Raw genomic sequence first — 22076 nt, 5'->3', positions numbered from 1 at the left:
TGCAACTAGAGAAAGCCTGCGTGCAACAAAGACCCAACAGAGCCGAAAAATAAATAAGTCTTTAAAAAAGGATATATAACAATGACAATCATCTTAAAATTAGAATGTCCTAAAGTTCTAATAGTTTTAAAAAATACAATTCATTTTCTACAATATATCATAAAAATAAGATGTGACATCATGCCACTTATGAGAACGTAAGTAGAAATTCACTGAAGTTGTAATAATTCAGTTTTGGGAATTAATAATTAAACTTATCAGTTAGTGCTAAGGTTAGAATCATCTAAACAAATAAATTAGTTTATGATCTGAACGTGTTTGTTCAGTCACTCAGTCGTGTCTGATTCTTTGGGACCCCACAGACTGTAGTTCACCAGGCTCCTCTGACCATGCTATCATTCTGGCAGGAATATTCGATCAGGTTGTCATTTCCTCCTCCAGGGGATCTTCCCAACACAGGGATCAAACCCAGGTCTCCTGGGGCTTCTGCACTGGCAGGAGGACTCTTTACCATTTAGCCACCTGGGGAGCCCTATGACCTGAATAGAAAAGCCTAAAAGAAAGAAGCTTTTCTTTTTAAAAACGAAAGGCAGCAAAATTTTCTAACTACTGGAAATGATTCCTGAAATCACTAAAATTAATTTCCTGTAGTTAATGTCTGTGTCTTTCATCCCACAGCTGTTAACCATTTTTGGTTGTAAGTTTGCAGAAAGCAAATCAGTAATAAAAGCATAACCACCCAAAACTGTATTAAAGTTTTCTTAATCATATTTTATGGTAAATACAAAATATTACCCACTAAAAATCTGTTCAAGTTTGGAAGCAAATGAATTACTGCAACTTACTGAGTTTACTAAGGGCTTCCAGGTAGAAAAAAAAATCTCAGAGACTATCTACCTTTATTTCCTTCCAAATACTACAGTAAAAAAGATCACAGAATTCACAAAACAAATATAATACTTTTAGAAAATCACCTGAAGTTGCTAAAAGCTTTTTTAAAAATCAACTTTGTTTCTCCTTAAACTACAGCATTATTTTTCTTTCCTTTCTAATTCCAGTTTTTGGTAAAAGAATTGTCTTATCTTGAAAGTGTGTAAAGAACATTTTCAGATATTCTTCCAAATGCCTTACTTGAATTTATTCATTTAATCCTCACAACAGCCCTATGAGGCAGGTACCTTTACCTATCTAGGATTTGATCCCAGCAGTCTAGCTCAAAGCTTTTAACCATGATAAACCACTAATGTTTTAGTTAGTGAGATCAACCTTATAAAATAGTGGACAGTGCTTCCTCTTGGAGATTCTACGCTTATTGGCTTCCACACACCACGCCTTTCAGGTTGCTCTTTAATGGCTAGTGTTCCTCCTCAATACTGTTTTGGCCTCTTCACTTTGCTCCTGATAAACTCATGCATTTCTAAACATTAGCCATAATGTTTTAGGTGAGGCCTCTGAAATTCACCTCTCAAAAGCGGATTCTACTGGGGAGTAACAAACTCTCAAAACCCAAACAGTTGGAGATATAACATTCAATAAAAATCAACATCAAATGAACTCTTCTTTCCCCCAATCTTTCTGGTTTTAAACTTCAGCAAGTGCCATTCCTGCTCTACCTCCCATGTTACTTGTATCCATTCCTTCCTTTTTATTCTCATTCACCATACCACAAATCACTTTATTTTCTATTTATAGTATCAAAATAAGTTCCTGGCCTCATTTTGCCAATTCAACTCTATCATGACTAACCAAACAGACTTACATGCCATCTGGATTATCAGTCCTTTATCAAAAGACTATAACCGTTCCCACTGATTACAGAATTACAAAAAATGCTTAATTCACCTTTCAAGATTATCTATGATTTTTGAGATTTTTATTTCATGTTTACATCTTTTTATACTCCAGTTGAAAATTATTTACTATTTCTCAAATATGCTCTGTATTTTCTGGCTTCTGTGACTTTATTAACATCGCATCACGTGCATCTGTCAAAATCTTTCCCAACTTCAATTGTCTGTGTCAAAGTTCACCCTTTTCAGTTCATCTTCCTGATTCTCCCACAAACAGATGTGGTTTCTCACATCCCATCTCCAGAACCTTCCCAGTATTTTAATACGCTTCTCTTTTGCACTCATCACAATCTTAACTTATTGTGGCTATTTAAATATGGGTTTTTCCCCTTCATGTTCTCTAGAGAATTGTAGATATCTTGATTGTAAGCACTGTATTCTTTTTTAAGATTTTTTTTTTAATATGGACCATTTTTAAAGTCTTTATTGAATTTGTTACAATACTGCTTCTGTTTTATGTTCTGGTTTTTTGGCCAAGAGGCACATGGGATCTTAGTTCCCCAACCAGGGATCGAACCAGCAACCCCTGAGTTGGAAGGCAAACTCTTAACCACTGGACTGCCAAGGAAGGCCCAGTATTATGTTTTAGCTAGGTTTGCATCCCTTTTCTCTCTCCCACCAAAGGGTAGCACACTTCGTTACCTCAAAACATACTTCTGGAATCAACAAAGGGTGTTTATTGAAAGGAAATAAAAAGCCTTTATCCTCACTCTAACAAAGCAATGTCTTTTTATCCTACATATCTTTCTTTTCATCCTAGATGCACCCTGCCCTGCCCCGCCACCTGCCGCTCTCTCACAGACGTATACTTACCTGATGCAGATGTATCGTGTGTCCCACACTACTCTGAAATAAGGGCAGATGGCATTTTCTATCAATGCATTCAGTGTTTTCGAAAGGATTTATTATAGTGTCTATCACAGGCTCTGGAGAACTCTAAATGAAACAGATCCTCCCACCCAATTAGCTCTGAACAGTGCTGTAACAAGGTAAGCATTCCCAGCAGTTAACATCTCTCCCTTGGTGAAATAATAATATGATAATAAAGACAACTGCTTGAAAATGAACCCTTCCATAGTGGGGGGAATCCCACACCTCTAAGTCATCACAGAGCACCAGGCTGAGCTCCCTGTGTTATGTAGCAACTTCCCACTAGCTATGTATTTTACATATGGTAATGCATATATTTCAATGCTACTCACAGTTTGTCCCACCCTCTCCTTCCCTTGCTCTGTCCTCAAGTCCATTCTCTACACCTGTGTCTTTATTCCTGCTCTGCAAATAGTTTCATCAGTATCATTTTCCTAGATTCCATATATATGCATTAATATGTGATATTTATCTTTCTCTTTCTGACTTACTTCACTCTGTATAACAGGCTTCAGGTTCATCCACCTCAGTTCAACTAACTCAAATTCATCCCTTTTTATGGATGAGCAATATTCCATTGTATGTATATGTACCACAACTTCTTTATCCATTCATCTGTGGATGGACATCTAGGTTGCCTTTATGTCCTGACTACTGTATTAGGTTGTTGAATTTTGCTGTTTTATATTGGAATACATTCTTAAGTAAATGTGGTTATGTTATGCATCATTTCAATGTGCATTTCTTACTTTAAGTTTTTTTGCTAATTACTTATTACTTGCTTTATATTTATATTACACATGATATAAATTAAATGTATTTTATATGTATTTTAGACTAGGAAAATGATGTTACACAAAAAGCAAATTCAAGTGATTTGCTTATTCCATTCAAAATGGGTCATAAAGCAGCAGAGATAACTTGCAATATCAACACATTTGGCCGAGGAACTGCTAATGAACGTACAGTGCAGTGGTGGTTCAAGAAGTTTTGCAAAGGAGACGAGAGTCTTGAAGATGAGGAGCACAGTGACTGGGATCAGAAGTTGACAATGACCAATTGAGAGCAATCACCAAAGCTTATCCTCTTACAACTACATGAGAAGTTGTTGAAGAACTCAATGTCAACCACTCTACAGCCTGCACTTGAAGCAAATTGGAAAGGTGAAAAAACTCAGAAGTGTTGCCTCATGAGCTGATTGAAAATAAAAAAAAACTGCTGTTTTGAAGTGTTGGCTTCTCTTATTCTGTGCAACAATGAACCATTTCTCGATTGGATTGTGACATTCGACAAAAAGTGGATTTTATATGACAACCAGTGATAACCAGTTCAGTGGCTGAACTAAGTTTCAAAGCACTTCTCAAAGCCAAACCAGCGCTAGAAAAAGATCATGGTCAAAGTTTGGTGATCTGCTGTCAGTGTGGTCCATTATAGTTTTCTAAATCCTGGCAAAACCATTATACCTGAGAAGTATACTCAGCAAATCAATGAGATATACAGAAAACTTCAATGCCTGCAGCCGGCATGGGTCAACAGAATGGGCCCAATTCTCCATGACAACGCTCGACCACACATCACACAATCAATACTTTGGTTGATTGAACTGGGCTAAGGAGTTTTGCCTCGTCCTCCATATTCACCTGACCTCTCACCAACCGACTACTACTTCTTCAAGCCTCTCAAAAAATTTTTGCAGGGAAAATGCTTCCACAACCGGCAGCATACAGAAAATGCTTTCCAAAAGTTCAGCAAATCCTAAAGCACAGATTTTTACACTACATGAAAACTATTTTTCATTGGCAAAAATGTGTAGATTGTAATGGTTCCTATTTTGATTAATAAAGACATGTCTGAGCCCTGCTGCTGCTGCTGCTGCTAAGTCACTTCAGTCATGTCCGACTCTGTGCGACCCCATAGATGGCAGCCCACCAGGCTCCCCTGTCCCTGGGATTCTCTAGGCAAGAACACTGGAGTGAGTTGCCATTTCCTTCTCCAATGCATGAAAGTGAAAAGTGAAAGTGAAGTTGCCCCATCGTGTCTGACTCTTAGCGACCGCATGGACTGCAGCCTACCAGGCTCCTCTGTCCATGGGATTTTCCAGGCAAGAGTACTGGAGTGGGGTGCCATATATGAAACAGCAATTACTTTTTCACCAACCTAATAAATAGTGCTGCAATGAACACTGGGATATGTGTGACTTTTTGAATTATGGTTTGGAGATTTCTTTTTTAATAAGGAAAATTTATAATGCAAGCAAAAGCTGAAAAACACTAAAATGAACTTTCATGTACTTCTGACTCAATTTTTTAAATGACCGGCTTATGTGTGTGTAAGAATGTTCAGTTATGTCTAACTCTTTGCGACCCCATGGACTGCAGCCCGCCAGGCCCCTGTCCCTGGGATTCTCCAGGCAGGAGCACTGGAGCGGGCTGCCACTCCCTTCTCCAGGGCTCTTCCCGACCCAGGACTCGAACCCACAGCTCCTGCAGCTCCCACTCTGGCAGGCGGATTCTCTACCACTAAGCACTCTGGGAATTCTTATAGCTAATTATATTCACTTACACTCTCATCATTATCACTATTTTCAATAACAGCATTATTTGAGGTATAATTCACCATTTAAAGCACAGTTCAAAAAACAGCATATAACTCAAAGATTTTTAATATATTCAAGGTTAGCAGGCATCACACAATTAATTTCAGAACATTTTTGTCACTTCAAAAGAAAATCCTGTCCTGATTAAAATCACTCTTCATTTACTCCTAGCCTTAGGTAACCACAAATCCACTGTTTTTATCAATTTGCCTATTCTGGACATTTCATATGGAGAAGGCAATGGCACCCCACTCTAGTACTCTTGCCTGGAAAATCCCATGGACGGAGGAGCCTGGTAGGCTGCAGTCCATGGGGTCGCTAAGAGTCGGACATGATTGAGCGATTTCACTTTCACTTTTCACTTTCATGCACTGGAGAAGGAAATGGCAACCCACTCCAATGTTCTTGCTTGGAGAATCCCAGGGACAGGGGAGCCTGGTGGGCTGCCGTCTATGGGGTTGCACAGAGTTGGACATGACTGAAGTGACTGAGCAGCAGCAGCAGCAGCAGCAGCAATACTCCATCGTATGAATGGACCACTTTAATTCATTCATACATCAGCTGATGGACATTTAAGTTGTTTTTACTGTTTGGCTATTATAAATATGCTGCTATAAACATATGCATACAGTTTTTGTGTGAACATATATCTTCCCTTTTCCTAGCTATATACTTAGGAGTAAAACTGATTGGTCAAGTGGAAACTTTACGTTCAATTATTTGAGGAACTGTAGATTGTTTTCTAAAGTGGCTGCGCCATTTAAAATTTTCATCAGCAATATATATAGATTCTAATTTTTCCACATCATCACCAATTCTCGCAGTTGTCCATATATTTTACTTCAGCTATTAGAAAGCATGAAGTAGTACCTCACTGTGGTTCTGATGTACATTTTCCTGATGATCAGTGAAGTTAAGCATCTTTTCATGTATTTATTGATCACTTATTATCTTTGGAGAAACATTTATTTAGATTCTGCAATCGTAAATTCGTCATCATTATTATTGACTTGTATGAGTTTATTAACTATTCTAGACACAAGTTCTTAATCAGATATATGATTTGCAAACTTTTTTCCCCACATGTGTGTGTTGTTTTTTTCTCCCCACTCTTATGGTATTTTTTGGTACAGAAAAAAAAATCTAAATTTTAATGGTACCCAATTTATCTATTTTTCTTCCGTTTCTTATGCTTTCAGGGTCACATCTAAGAAATTGATGCCTAACTAACCCAAGGTGATAATGACTAATTTTTCTTCTGAAATGTAATAGTATTAGCTCTAAAACTTAGATCTTTATTCCATTTTAACTAAATTTTTGCATGTGACCCAGTTGTCTTAGCACCATTTGTTCAAAGGAGATCAAAATATAAAAGATTTCTATCACTCCAGAAGGTTCTTCCATGCTCCCTCCTAGTTCATACTTCCACTTCATCCAGCAAACATCCATTCATTCACTCACTGCACCAAGCAGACATACCCATCCCAGAATTTTGCCACTGGCAATATAACCATCTCCTAAAAATTTCCTTAATAACTGTTAACCTGAGTAAACATTCCAATCCCAAAGAAAGGCAATACCAAAGAATGGTCAAACTACTGCACAACTGCACTAATCTCACACGCTAGCAAAGTAATGCTCAAAATTCTCCAAGCCAGGTTGCAACAGTATATGAACTGTGAACTTCCAGATGTTCAAGCTGGATTTAGAAAAGGCAGAGGAACCAGAGATCAAATTGCCAACATCTGCTGGATCATCAAAAAAGCAAGAGAGTTCCAGAAAAACATCTACTTCTGCTTGATTGACTATGCCAAAGTGTTTGTGTGGATCACAACAAACTGTGAACAATTCTTCAAGAGATGGGAATACCAGACCACTTGACCTGCCTCCTGAGAAATCTGTATGCAGGTCAAGAAGCAACAGTTAGAACTGGACATGGAACAACAGACTGGTTCCAAATCGGGAAAGGAGTAGGTCAAGGCTATATATTGTCACTGTGCTTATTTAACTTATATGTAGAGTACATCATGAGAAATGTCAGGCTGGATGAAGCACCAGCTAGAATAAAGACTGCCGGGAGAAATATCAATAACCTCAGATAAGCTATCCTTATGGCAGAAGAACTAAAGAGCCCCTTGATGAAAGTGAAAGAGAAAAGTGAAAAAGTTGGCTTAAAATTTAACATTCAGAAAACTAAGATCATGGAATCCAGTCCCATCACTTTATGGCAAAAGATGGGGAAACAATGGAAACAGTGACACTTTATTTTTGGGAGTTCCAAAATCACTGCAAATGATGACTGCAGCCATGAAATTAAAAGACACTTGTTCCTTGGAAGAAAAGCTATGACCAACCTAGACAGCATAATGAAAAGCAGAGACATTACTTTGCCAACAAAGGTCCCTGTAGTTAAAGTTATGGTTTTTCCAGTAGTCATGTATGGATGTGAGAGTTGGACTATAAGGAAAGCTGAGTGCTGAAGAACTGATGCTTTTGAACTGTGGTATTGGAGAAGACTCTTGAGAGTCCCTTGGACTACAAGGAGATCAAACCAGTCAATCCTAAAGGAAATCAGTCCTGAATATTCTTTGGAAAGAATGATGATGAAGCTGCAACTCCAATACTTTCGCCACCTGATGTGAAGAACTGACTCATTGGAAAAGACCCTGATGCTGGGAAACATTGAAGGTGGGAGAAGGGGACGACAGAGGAAGAGATGGCTGGATGGCATCACCAACCTGATGGACACGAGTTTGAGTAGGCTCCAAGAACTGGTGAGGACAGGGAAGCCTGCAGTTTTACAGTCCATGGGGTCGCAAAGAATCAGACATGACTGAGTGACCGAACTGAACTCAATAAACATAAGTAATAGGAATTCTGCTCCCTGGATCCACATATCGCATCCTCTTTAACAACAACAACAACAACAAAACGAACAAAATTCTCATTAATTTGGCAAAGGGAAACACATCTTATCACTTTTTCCTGAATCTGAAAATGCTATTGCTTTGTACTTTATTTGCAGTCAGTGAAAATAAAGACAAAACAAAACATTGAATGGATTATATAAACAACTTTATTTTTCTGCTTCTCTTGAATTGGCAAGCCAACTTTTAAACAATTTATTTTTAACTGAAGGATAATGGCTTTGCAACATTACTTTTGTTTCTGCTATATATCAATATGAATTAGCCATAGGTATACACATGTCTCCTCCCTCTTGTACCTCCCTATTTTGGAAATTTGTGTGAGGGTGCAGAGTACTGGATGCTCCATGAGCCTCTGAGTGCTCTTTTGCACTCTCTGCCATTTGTGCCTAATAGTATACTGGCCTTTAAAAAATTTTTTTTTTTTGGTGAGAATTTGGTTTATTTTGACCCTCAATTTCTAGTTAAACAGTTTAGTCTCTGGATTTCTCATGCTTTGTGGAAATACATATTTTACATTCCCTGGGCAGGGGCAGGGGGTTCAGGATGGGGGGACACATGAACACCCATGGCTGATTCATGTCAATGTATGGCAAAACCCATCACAATATGGGAATTAGCCTCCAGTTAAAATAAAGAAATTAATTTAAAAGAAAAATAAAATTCTTCTCTTTATACTTCCTTATATGATGAGGTTTCTATGGTGTCTCCCAGTTTTGTTATTGTGTGGTTTATTGATTTGAATTGTATTTTTTATCTCACGTGGTTTAGTTAGGTGTTAACTGAGAGAAATACAAACCAACAGTCCAGTTGTCTGAATAGTAAAGATTAGCAAAATGTCTTCTTGAAACACAAGCTATCCCTTCAAAAATATTAAGAAAGAAGGTACAATATCATTTGCATATGATTCATATGTACCTGAAAAACCCAGGAAAATCAACTGAAAAATGACACAGTCATGCATATAACAAAAGATAGGTAGCCATAATATATTAAAAAAGAAACCCTTAAAGTCAATCAGAAAGACAAATAACATAACAGAAGAATGAGCAAAAAAAAAAAAAAAAAAACAGGCATGTCTCAGAAGAGAAAACTCAAATGGCTGAAAAACATTCGAAAAAATGTTCAACCTGTTTAGTAATAAGGGAAATGGAAATTAAAATCAAAAGTAATACCTTCATATACCAAATAAATTGGGGAAATAGTCAGATAATGTCAAGTGTTAATGAGATCTAAAACAACTGTTGCCTTTCATTCCCACCACCTCAACTTGCCTATCTGTAAGCTCCTTTCAGCAGTTCTGCCACAGCTGCAGTACCATACCTTTCCAGCATACATCATAGTAGTGTCAGAAATATTGACTTATACCTCTGTGCTCATTCATTTTTCCACTGCACTCTACACCACTTGATATATGTTTATTTTCTATCTTCCTCTTCTATGATAAAAAGAGACTATTTTAGCTGCTAGGTCCTCAGCAGCTAAAACTGCCTTGAATAAAGTAGGTGTTCAACAAGTATTAATGGATGAATAAACTAATTAAAAATGCTTATTATGGTTTATTACCATAATTACTAGGTCTCAGTCAGACCTTTCCTAGCCAGCACTAAGACAGCCAGCTCTGAGATATTGAATCTACTTCAATCAAATTGTAATCATAGAATGTAATTTAGATTTTTACAAATTCAACTGACTTTTCTCCCTAATTGCTACAATTATAACCATCAACTGAGGGAATTCCCTGGCAGTCAGGTGGTTAGGACTCTGTGCTTTCACTGCTGAGAGTAAGGGTTCAATCCTTGGTAGAGGAACTACGATCCTGCAAGCTACACAGCATGGCCAAAATAAATTAACTAATTAAAAAATAAAATAAACTCCAACTGAAACAGTGAACTATCACAATTACTTGCAGCTTCTATTTTTCCTCTAAGGTCTGACTAAAAACCAACTCTCCCATCCCCTGCCAAACTAAAACTTGATGAAATCATCAACCTTATTTAAATTTCCTAGATACTACTTTTAATTCTGAGTGTTCCAGTTATTTATTGATAAATATTTTCACATTTGTTAAGAACATGAATAACACAATCACTATCACAAGTTCAAATCTCAGAGTTAAATGAAGAATTAAAGAAAAATTAAGCTGCTAATTTTAAATTAATCTTCCAAAAGAACTATCAGGGCATATAGAATAATTTTTAGATAAAGTACACAGATTTGCTCTCTCTTCCTTAGTGTGGAAGCCTGAGGTTTAAGAACAAACACTAATAGGAAACATATGGAAAAGATCAGTAACGGGATGAAATCTTGGCCCAAATATGATTAGCCACGTTTTACAGACCAGGGTCTCAAATAACAGATAAGATTTTTATAATATTGCCAAAACATCTCCTGAAACACTGTACACATTTTAAAAGTATGAAGTATAACCAAATAAATCTTGTGAGTTATTTGTAAAAACTTAATTGAAAATACTATTTTGAGGAAACAAAAACAAATTTCAAGCATCACTTTATCTTATTAGTTTGTACAAGCTTGAAAGAATCTCCCAAAAGAATGAACTCAAAATTTACTGCCAAGAGACACAAGCTAACTCTCTGTTTAAAATATGAGAACATTAGTATAAAAATATAGCATTTAAGTAGTTAATTGATACTCTTCAGGAGAGACTGTTCAGTGAAATTTGTAAATTTCCAACATCTGCAAAATAAAGGCAAAAATGGTTGGTCAACAGAAGTTTCTAACTCCATCTTATTTAATATTATAAAATTATGTTTTGTACTAGTAAAAATAGACAAATCAGAGATATACCTTCTGAGTAAATTCCATAACAAAGAGAATAATTCTATTTCAAATATTTTATTAGAAGGTATGCTAGTAGCTATATTTGGGAGAAAAGTGAGAAAGCTGATAGAAAAGAAGGTATAATTCTTTTAATGGAAAAGCAATATATCTAATCCGTGTCACAAATGACAGTCTATTTCATTTTAAAAATAAACTAGAAGTGAAATGCTGTATATTTCTAATCCTGATTCCCTGTCTTAATAAAGGAAAGCACTGGTGAGAACACAAGGTTATCAGATAACCGAAGTCTCAAGATGACTCTGAGTTCCACCTTAAAATGCCAAGACGCTGAACTCCATGTTACTGTGAACCTTAATTTGAAGAATTCTTTGGCATGAAAATGAAAATAAAAACAGTAATCAGTACATGCTGTTTCATTTAGTTCTGTTTGCCTTTCATATTAGAGGAAATTCTTGCCATTCCTCAAACCAAAATTAAGGGGGAAAGAAAGAAGTAAGCCACATAAATCTGACCAAGAACACAAGCATTCAAATTAAGAGTCCACAAAGTTTCAGATAATGAAAAGAAATACATAATTTTCATTCAACCCAAGTATTTTCCAAGCAGATTATATTTGCTTAAATTGCTATAGCAATTCAAGGGACAGCCCTGCCTGAACACAACAGTTACTGTGGATTTTTAAGAGACTCAGTTTAAGAATTCAGGAATTTCTGATTCATTCACAGGATTTGCAAATTCATCAGCCCCTGAAAACTAAAGCAAATTCAACAGGTATGATGATAAAATAATTTTCAATTTTTAAAAAAATATTCCTGCTGTTAAAAATAAAGTATATTTGATTTAACATTAACATAGATTATAGACAGCATAAATGCATAATTTTGGTAAGCAATATCTGGTAAAAGTTACATTAAATTTTGATTAGCCAAATATTCAGGGAAAGAACGCAGGAAATTTAATTTTCTAACTTAAGGTTTACCCAATAAAATAATCTTTGTTTAGATTTTTATTTTTTACTTTGAATGAAAGATTTTCAGGTTAATACAGTAATTTTCTGTTTCTGTTTCTTTCTCTTTCTCAACTTTGACAAGAAAAGTTGCTGACAAAAAATCAGCAAACACTTTTGAGTCATACATCTGAGCAATGCTAGAGATTCTGGTTGTAAAGAAATGGGCATTTGTATAAATTTCACTGGACATTTTCTCAAAATCTCTCTATTAACCAAATATTACAATGTGTTTGCCTCTTCCTCAAAGAGAAAATATAAGTACTGTAGCTCTAAAGGATCTAGTTTCTTGGGTTTCAGTTAACTAAGATTCAAATGTATTATGGCTAAAAATAATCTTGAGACTTTCATAGCAAGAATCTTACTTCTTTAGGCCTTGGGTGTGATACTGATGTATACAACTTTAATTTTACAGACTTAAATTTAAAACTGCTTTGGAAAAAATTCTGAATTATATACTAATAGTTGGTCTCTTATTACATTTTAGCTTCTATGGCATACCAATGAGACAGATATTTAAAATAATTAAATGCTATGAAGCTTTCAAATTATTTCAAACTTTCCAGAACAAAATTCCATCTCAATTTGATTAGTAATTTAAGTTAGAACTTTCTTGATGAAAGTACGAGTGTTTTTTTCCAGGTAGGAGAAATGTTATGACATAGAAACTTTTTTAGCTATAATATGAAAAATACACATTAACAAATAATTTTAAAACCCTGGTAACAGGTTTCACTTTGCTTTAAACTTTCTGTTTCACATTTGTTATTTTTCTACTAAACAAGGTAATAGAAAAGTGAATATAGTATATTGTGACAGAAATATTTAATAGAAAAGAAAACAGCCATGTTCTCTGTGACTAGGTTCTTTTAGAGAAATCACTGTGGTGAAATAAATGCCTAGAAACAGTCAACATTAGTAGTAATAAACATCACCAACAAGATGTAATCTATAAGTAATCAATCAATCATTCATTCAGCAAATTTTTGAGCACTTCCACAATGTTCATTATACTACAGCCTATCGAAAATTAGAAGTTGGGATATGAGATGATTGACAGTAAGTTATAATGTTTCACTATGACTTATCCTATAGGAAACATGGCATAAATTGCTGAACATCAAAGGTAGAAGTAATAACAATATGCTTAACAAATGACTGGTAAACAATTAGCTGAATGAAAAATTTGGATGCAAAGAAATAAGATCCTGTAACAAGTAAAATGATCAGGGGTGAAGTTGAGGAGTAAGAGGAATAGAAAATAATGGCTATATCCATGAAGACGGAATGGATTTCTGAACAGAAAGCTGCAGTAAGTCAAAAGGGAGTGGGACAAAGTTGAGCTATAGAGCCAAGGGCTTCCATGAATGAGGGCTCAATGGATGAGCTCAGATTCAGAAGACAAACTGTCTTCAAGGAAAGGCCTTTCTTCTTAGTTGGCCAAAAAGATCAAAAGCAGATAATACTAAGAATCTCCTTATTTTCAGAAAGGCCCCCATCTTCAGGTCTGGATGCCAAGTCAAAGGTAAAGGCTGAACTAAAAAGTATCATCCAGGTCTCTTTCCCCCCCTAAATTTCTCATAACTATTGAATAGTCACAACTTTAATTCTCAAATATAAGGTTACTAATTGATAATTACTGATGTTCTTAACACAAGGGTAAAATTCAGAGCTCTAATGAGTAGTGCTGTTTTTGAAGTTCGACTGTATAACAGTCAACCTCTGAGACCCTCTACATGGCCTGATCCTGCATAGTTGTACGTTTTTGTCTCTTTGCTTCTACTTTCATTTCAACCTCATGGAGCAGTACTTTAAATGAAGTATGACAAGTACTTTTTAAAAAGTTGATATGCTATAGTACTGATATAATGAGTATATAAAATACTATAAATTTAATATGTAAAATATTATCAACCAGAGAGTAATATGTATAGAATGTTCTATTATCCATTCCTGCTAATCTCCTCAAATCTTGGCCAAATGATGTCTACAAAGATTTCCCTGTCTCACTCTTGCAGAGTTAAGCCACTGGCTCCCACAGCACTGATATCTCTGCTGCAAGCCCTATTTCCCTTTGTCTGAGAATCGGTTCACTGTGTTGTGACTCTCTTGTCCACTAAACTGAATGCTCTTTATAGAAGGAGCCATGTCTTCATGTCTTTTTCAGTCTGTGTTCCCCACCGATCACAATGCCTCACCCCTAAAATTCAAGACAATCACCGAATAACCAAATCAAACTAAATAAATCACTAGTAATATTTTTTACTTTGGGATGAGACCATACTCTTTCACTTCCCCTCCCAGGACTCTTACTTGATGCATGAACACTGCAGTGTGAAGATCATGGCTCAACTATATTAATGAACTAGATGTTCATTCCCAACGTGCAAATTCCTGAGATCACAATTTAGGCCTCAAGGTTCTGGGCCAGATTAGCTGTACAATCTTATTTTGCTATTTCAACAGTTAACCACAACTTCCCAAACATCTCATCCTTTGTTGCTTTACATGTTTTTTGCTCATTTCTTTTATCTGCAAATTTCCTTCTCTACTTCCCTCTGTGAGAACCCTCATATTCCTTCAAAGTCTAATTTAAATGCCATGTCCTACATGGATCAAATGGATAAGAAGGAACAACAGATGGAATCTAACTGATTATCAAAAGGAAACTACAAATTTCAAAGTCAAAACTGTTTAAAAAGATCAAATCATTACTGTTTGGCATTTTCTGTAGGAAGGGATAGGATTAAATACAAGACAATATATTAGAGTAAATGATTATCTATTATAGTTTCTGAGTGAAAAAGGAAGCAGGGTCATCATCCAAAACCAATGGTGAGGTTTTAGAGGCTTGTGTAGGAGAAAGGGAAAAGGAATGGACTAAGGAGATGTCACAAAGGCAGCACCTGAACGGTCATGGCTTTAAAGTGAGCCAGTTGGCACTGTCCCATTGCTCTCAGCTGCATGAGTCAGGCTATGGGAGGATGGAGAACTGGAGTAACCAGGGTTGGACTATGAAGATTCAAGGAGCCAGCAAACTGAGGGCATGTGCAGTGATGGCCATGATGCACTATGGGATCTAGGTTGGTAGGACCTGAGTATACTGAGAGGTATGAATGAGGAGCAGTGAAAAACAGTTGGATCAATAATTTTTAGGTCCCATTGAAAGTGAAAATTGTTGCAGCTGGAGTTACTACATGAAGTAAGTTATAAAGACAGGAGATAGCAGTCAGCATGCAAAGGACTTGCAGTACCTTTGACAAGGCCCTTCATGTGGGCGCATAAGGGCAAGCTCAGCCGCTTCAATTGTGTCTGACTCTTTGTGACTATGGACTGTAGCCTGCCAGCTCCTCTGTCCACAAGATTCTCCACACAAGAATACTGGAGTGGGTTGGTATGCCCTCCTCCAGTGGATCTCCCCAACCCACGGATCAAGCCTGCGTGTCTTACATCTCCTGCACTGGCAGGCGGGTTCTTCATTGCTAGTGGCACCTGGGAGACTAGAAGAATATTTACATTCTGTACTATTCAGATTCTGACAAGAAAAGAAAAAAAGACTAAGAAACTAAGTTGTTAGGATCTAGGGCACCCTTTCTCAAAGAGGATTCTGTCAGAGAAAATGATTTAAGTAACTATTTTTCCATTTATCCAATGATGAAAAATAATACCATTCTAGATGAACAGGAGATAAGCTGTTTCATTACAAACAATGATGTAGGATATTAATTCTATTAGAATATTAATCTTCTCATGAAATCCTAGATGAGAAGGGTAGAGAAAAATGGCCTTATAATAAAAGAGGTATGATTTTTTTTAAACTTTTCCTAAATAATATACTTATTTCATCTGGACCACTTTCTAATTTGGAAAGTACTTTAACATGCATACCTCATATGCATTATGACAATAACAACTACCAAGTGAGATAAGCAGGCAAGTGATTATAGTTCTTATTTTACTGATGAGGCAAGATGCACTTATAAGTGACTCAACTGTCATAAGTGATAGGACTGAAACGAAGGTTTTCAGGCTCCTCATCCAGTTCACATATCCTATCATTCACTACAACTTCAAGTTTCAGCACGACTGTTGTCATTTGTCTCTCTTTCGCAAGCTGAGCACTCCCTCCTTTACAATCCTACCCCACACATACCCTCCTTTTCATTGTATTGCACGTCTGATTCTCCACTAGACCTAAACTCCTAGGAAATAAGAAGAGTGTGTTTTTAATACCTGAGTATCTAGAAATTAACAAAAAAAAAATAGTGGAAAGAAAAAAGCTAGGAGGGTAATTAGGAAAAATGTATAGAATAACCAATTAGAAACTAAAACTTTGTAGAAGGTAAATATTGTGTATATCTAGGATTTGATGCAGTTATTCAAGTAGAGTCAGAGACAAAATAATTGGATTCTGGAAATGATTTCACAGGGAAAATCTGAAGTGACAATCAGACTTGGACAGAAAACACTAAGAGGAAACATGATATTTATTTTTAATACCTCAAGCTTTCACATAAATGGAATGTTCTATGTTTTTCCAAAGAACAGAAAAGAACATCAGCAAACAGGAGTTACAGTGGGCAAATTTTGGTCAGTATTAATAGTCTCCTAAGTAACTAAAACATAGGGTCTTTCTTCTCACAGGTAGTGAACATCACTGAAGGGGCCAAATAGTGAGAACATCTAATATCCATATGGAAAAAGCACTCAGCTTTGGGGTAGAAAGATGTCATGCTATCATTGTGAATCCACAGTTTAGTAAGCAAGACAAATCGAGATTCTCTAAAAGATGATTACTTAGTCTGGTTCAATGCAGTATGAGGCTTTTTAAAAAATATCACCTTAAACATTAATTTTGTTCTGAGCAGCAGCCATTAATTCTGGATATTCTTTTACATATTTCAAATTAGACATAGATATTGTACATTTTAGATAACTGTCAATTTATATAAGAAATATTACATGTTTCACTCACTTTTTCCACTATATATTTCCCTTTGCCTTATAATAGGACAAAAAAGGAACATGGGCTTTTCAAGTGCAGTATGTGTCCTTTTCTTCTTTCTTGGAGTCAAAGTATATTGCCAATATGAAAGTTATCAATGGGATGAAGATTATGACCAAGAACTAGATGATGTCTACCAAACAGAATTCCAATTTCAACAAAATATAAACTATGAAGCTCCATTTCATCAGCATACTTTAGGTTGTGCCAGTGAATGCTTCTGTCCACCTAACTTTCCATCATCAATGTACTGTGATAATCGCAAATTAAAGACTATCCCAAATATTCCGGCACACATTCAGCAAGTCTATCTTCAGTTCAATGAAATTGAGGCTGTGACTGCAGATTCATTTATCAATGCCACTCATCTTAAAGAAATCAACCTCAGCCACAACAAAATTAAATCTCAAAAGATTGATCATGGTGTGTTTGCTAAATTGTCAAATCTACTACAGCTTCACCTACAGCATAACAATTTAGAAGACTTTCCGTTTCCTCTTCCTAAGTCTTTGGAAAGGATTTTTCTAGGTTACAATGAAATCTCCAGACTGCAGACAAATGCTGTGAATGGGCTTGTAAACTTGACCATGCTTGATCTCTGTTTTAATAAAATTGATGATTCTATGTTACAAGAAAAAGTACTTGCCAAAATGGAAAAATTAATGCAGCTCAACCTATGTAATAATAGACTAGAATCAATGCCTCCTGGTTTGCCTTCTTCACTTATGTATCTGTCTTTAGAAAATAATTCAATATCTTCTATACCAGAAAATTACTTCAACGAACTTCCGAAACTTCACGCTCTAAGAATATCACACAACAAACTACAAGACATTCCATATAATATTTTTAATCTTTCCAACCTTATAGAGCTCAATGTTGGACACAACAAACTGAAGCAAGCATTCTATATTCCAAGGAATTTAGAACACCTATACCTAGAAAATAATGAAATTGAAAGTATGTAAAATTTCATTTTGTGTATGTCTGTGTTTTACTATTTATTTATAATTTTTATTTTATATTGGAGCATAGTTGAATAACACTATTGTGTTAGGGTCAGGTGTATAGCAAAGGAATTCAGTTATACATATACAAATATCTATTTTTTTCAATTCTTTCCTCATTTAGGTTACTACCAAATATTGAGCAATGTTCCCTGTTCTAGACAGTAGGTCCTTGTTGGTTACCTATTTTATTTATCTATTTATTTATGGCTGTCCTGGGTCTTTGCTGCTGCAAACGGGAGCTACTCTCTAGTTGTAGCACACAGGCTTTCGAGTGTGGGTTCAGTAGCTGTGATGCAGGGGCTTGGTTGCCCCACTACACATGGAACCTTCCCAGACCAGGATCGAACCTGTGTTCCCAGCACTGGCAGGCAGATTCCTAACCACTGGACCACCAGGGAAGTCCATTATTGTCTGTTAAAGATACAAAAAAAAATCTTATTTTGTTCTTTTAAAGAACAGATCTTTAAAAGCCCATGCTTTACATGGTGCTACAAATTACAAATGGTTGCTTTGAAGCTGGCTAGGAAAATGGCAGGAATGGGCCCCAGAGAAATTTGTACTTCAAGGTTTATAGTCTTTACTATTAAATGTTATCACTTTGAACTTTGAGAATATGTACTACAAAGTATATGAAAAAAATATGAAATACTACAGAGTATACAAATATGAGATCTTGAATAGTAGAACTATATGTGATTTTCACTTTTTTCCCTCTGAGATTGTTTCTGCTAAGAATTTATTACTTAAATAATTTATTTAATAATTAAATAATTAATAGCCAATGAAGCCATCATTTATTTAGATATTATAAAATTCATTTATAGTTTCATTTTATTATTTGATTACTATAAAAATAATTAAACCTAATAAATATTTTAATAAAATCCATTATAGTATTCTGGATATAATACAGAAGGATTAATTTTTAATTTGTATTTTTCAGATGTCAATGTCACAGTGATGTGTCCATCAGTTGATCCACTACATTACCACCATTTAACATACATTCGCGTAGATCAAAATAAGCTGAAAGCACCAATAAGCTCATACATTTTCTTCTGCTTCCCTCATATACACACTATTTACTATGGTGAACAACAAAGCACTAATGGTCAAACGATACAACTGAAGACCCAAGTTTTCAGGAGATTTCAAGATGACGGTGATAGTGAAGATCATGATGATCATCATGAAGGCCCAGAAGGAGAAGGAACAGAAGAAAACATTGATGCTCACTATTATGGAAGTCAAGAATGGCAAGAAACTAAATAGGTATACATTTATAACTTCATAAGATCTTATTATTAATATAAATTTAGCTAAATATGCATAGCTCATAGTAATATAGTTAGAATTGAGTACTTAGCATACTGAGATCAGATTGAATTTAGGTTGTTGATAACATCTGCATCATTATATAGGATTAGAATTCACTCAGAATGATACAAATCTTATAGAAATATAAAGTAGAATGACAAGTAGGATCAAAAACTACACTTTGAACATAAAATTATCATGTTGAGGAAAAAGAAAACAAGAATGCTCATTTATATTAACTAATTTTTCTAAAAATGATGAAAGAAGTAGCATTAGAAGCTAACAATTGTAAACCACACACTTTAAATCACTATGAGTATAGTGTTTAAATGCCAAGAAGTTATATTAATGTAATAGGCAGCAACTCATTTAAGGAATAGACTATTTCCTTTGATCTAATTTCCAGAAAAGCTTTCATATTTTTATTTGGCTATCATCACCATGACAGCCACCCACCCTGGTCCTACCACTTAGAGCACAGAATGATACTTTTGATTTTCAAAAGAAGTTATCCTAACTAAGGATCCAAGGCACACAAATTTATGAAATCAACTAGTCTTACCTTTTTGTTGTTTGTTTTAAATTTATTCATTTTTTTTATTGAAGGATAATTGCTTTACAGAATTTTACAATTTTTTGTCAAACCTCAACATGAATTAGCCATAGGTATACATATATTCTCTCCCTCCTGAACCCCCTTTCCATCTCCCTCCCCATCCTACCCCTCTAGGCTGACACAGAGCCCTTGTTTGAGTTTCTTGAATCACACAGCAAATTCCCGTCGGCCATCTATTTTACACATGGTAATGTAAGTTTCCATGTTACTCTTTCCATACATCTCACTCTCTCCTCCCTGCTCCCCATGTCCATAAATATATTCTCTATGTCTGTTTCTCCATTGCTGCTCTGTGAATAAATTCTTTGGCACCTTTTTTCTAGATTCCATATATATGCATTAGAATACAATATTTATCTTTCTCTCTCTGACTTACTTCACTCTGTATAATAGATTCTAGGTTCATTCGCCTTATTAGAACTGACTCAAAGGTGTTCCTTTTTATGGCTGAGTAACATTCCGTTGTGTATACGTACCAGAACTTCTTTATCCATTCATCTGTCAGTGGATATCTAGGTTGCTTCTACGTTCTAGCTATTGTAAACAGCGCTGCAGTGAAAAATGGGATACATGTGCCTTTGAAATCAACTCGTCTTACTTTTCTCTCAGAGCACCAAAGCAACAAAAACTTAAACCTTGTATCTGGCTGTCTGCATGCATGCATGCTAAGATGCTTCAGCCGTGTCTGATTCTTTGCAACCTTATGGATTGTAGCCAGCCAGGCTCCTCTGTCCATGGAGATTCTCCAGGCAAGAATATTGGAGTGGGTTGCCATGCTCTCTTCTATGGGATCTTCCTGACCTAGGGATAGAACCCGCATCTCTTATGTCTCCCACATTGGCAGACGGGTTCTTTACCACTGGTACCACCTGGGACGCCCATCTGGATGCCAGAAAAATAGCACAATTTGTATTTTAGCAAATTTCAGCTATTATACAACACAATCGTTTCTATGTTCCATTTTAATTGGGATAAATATTTTTATAATAAATTCACTAGAGAAAGGTTTCAGTTACATAAAAATTTGCTAATAAATAATTGCTCTATTTATAAGATTAAGTTAACGTTAGCATGAGAAAGTATATCAGCATTATTAACACTTCTATTTTCCTAGCACAATATATTAGAAACATATATGTATATCAGCCAATGTTTATGTACATAGTGCTAAAGTTGAACAGAGTTCCTTTGAAATTTGAAGAACAGGTTTTGATATCTTCTTTAAAACCTTAATAATCACATATGATTTTGAAGCATTTTAAGTATGCCTTATAATGGAATATAACTTCTATGATGAACTTTCTTGATTTACCAGGTTAGTATTTTATAGAATTCCTCAGGTAAGGAATAAACACAAATCTGCGACTGCCTATATAGGAAACTCCTAAAAAAAATTTTTTTTAAAACAGTATTCAAAAAGACCAGACAATTAGAATGATATTTTAGAAGCAGTTTTCCAGCGATGAGTCTAACTTTCTGGAGATGACAGTTTAAAATGAAGCCTCTAATGCTCATTTATATCTTTGAGCGGGTTATTAACATTTAGCAGAAACAGACTACCTGTGTGTCCTAGGGGTTAGCCCAACAATCCAGAGTGAATATGAACAATACTCCATTCATTCACTTAATAAAGATTTATCAAGTCATTTGCATGTAGGGCTTAGCAATGAGAGGTCAAACAGAATAGGTACATGCATCTGTGACACCGTAAGGCAACAGCTATGATGGTAAAGAGTAAATGTTAGTGATGTGGGTAAAGCACATTTTCAAAAGAGGTAAAAAACTTTAAGGACCATCTCCTCCTTTACTGATATTTTAAAAAACAGGGTTACAAATGTAAACATTTATTATGAGCTAACATGGAAAACACTGTGGATGTTTTATGAGATGAGAAAGAGAAGACTATTTAAAATTTAATGAGCGCTGTCAGGAAAATGCAAATTATAAAAAACTACAACCAGATAGTTTACATTCCCTGGATGGCTGAAATCAAAAAGGCAGACAAACAATAAGTATGAATGAGGAGATGCAGAAAGTGGAATCCACTGGTGATGAAGTCAAATTGTACAGCTGC

The 22076-nt window shown here is 35.6% G+C and overlaps 2 protein-coding genes across 2 annotated transcripts in view; one reads left to right on the top strand and one right to left on the bottom strand.

The window, feature by feature from the left end:
• LOC120867416 (centromere protein P) overlaps positions 1–22076 on the bottom strand; it is a 236777-nt gene that overhangs the window by 117866 nt on the left and 96835 nt on the right. The window lies entirely within an intron of this gene.
• On the top strand, positions 11694–19592 carry OMD (osteomodulin). Its single transcript, XM_040245819.1, has 3 exons — positions 11694–11819; positions 17066–18019; positions 19013–19592. The coding sequence occupies exons 2-3, from the start codon at positions 17080–17082 to the stop codon at positions 19339–19341; spliced, it is 1269 nt and encodes a 422-aa protein (XP_040101753.1). The 5' UTR covers positions 11694–11819; positions 17066–17079; the 3' UTR covers positions 19342–19592.

This window comes from Oryx dammah, unplaced genomic scaffold, assembly GCF_014754425.2.
Source record: "Oryx dammah isolate SB20612 unplaced genomic scaffold, SCBI_Odam_1.1 HiC_scaffold_1, whole genome shotgun sequence".
NCBI classification, from domain to species: Eukaryota; Metazoa; Chordata; class Mammalia; order Artiodactyla; family Bovidae; genus Oryx; species Oryx dammah.
Note: the sequence above shows the minus strand (reverse complement) of the source record. Positions and strands in the feature narration are given on the sequence as shown.

What these genes read in the sequence shown, in the direction of transcription:
- OMD (XM_040245819.1), top strand. Translation starts at nt 17,080, where the DNA reads ATGGGCTTTTCAAGTGCAGTATGTGTCCTTTTCTTCTTTCTTGGAGTC. An exon ending in AGAAAATAATGAAATTGAAA is followed by an intron (nt 18,020 to 19,012) that starts GTATGTAAAATT and finishes TGTATTTTTCAG; the next exon opens with ATGTCAATGTCACAGTGATG.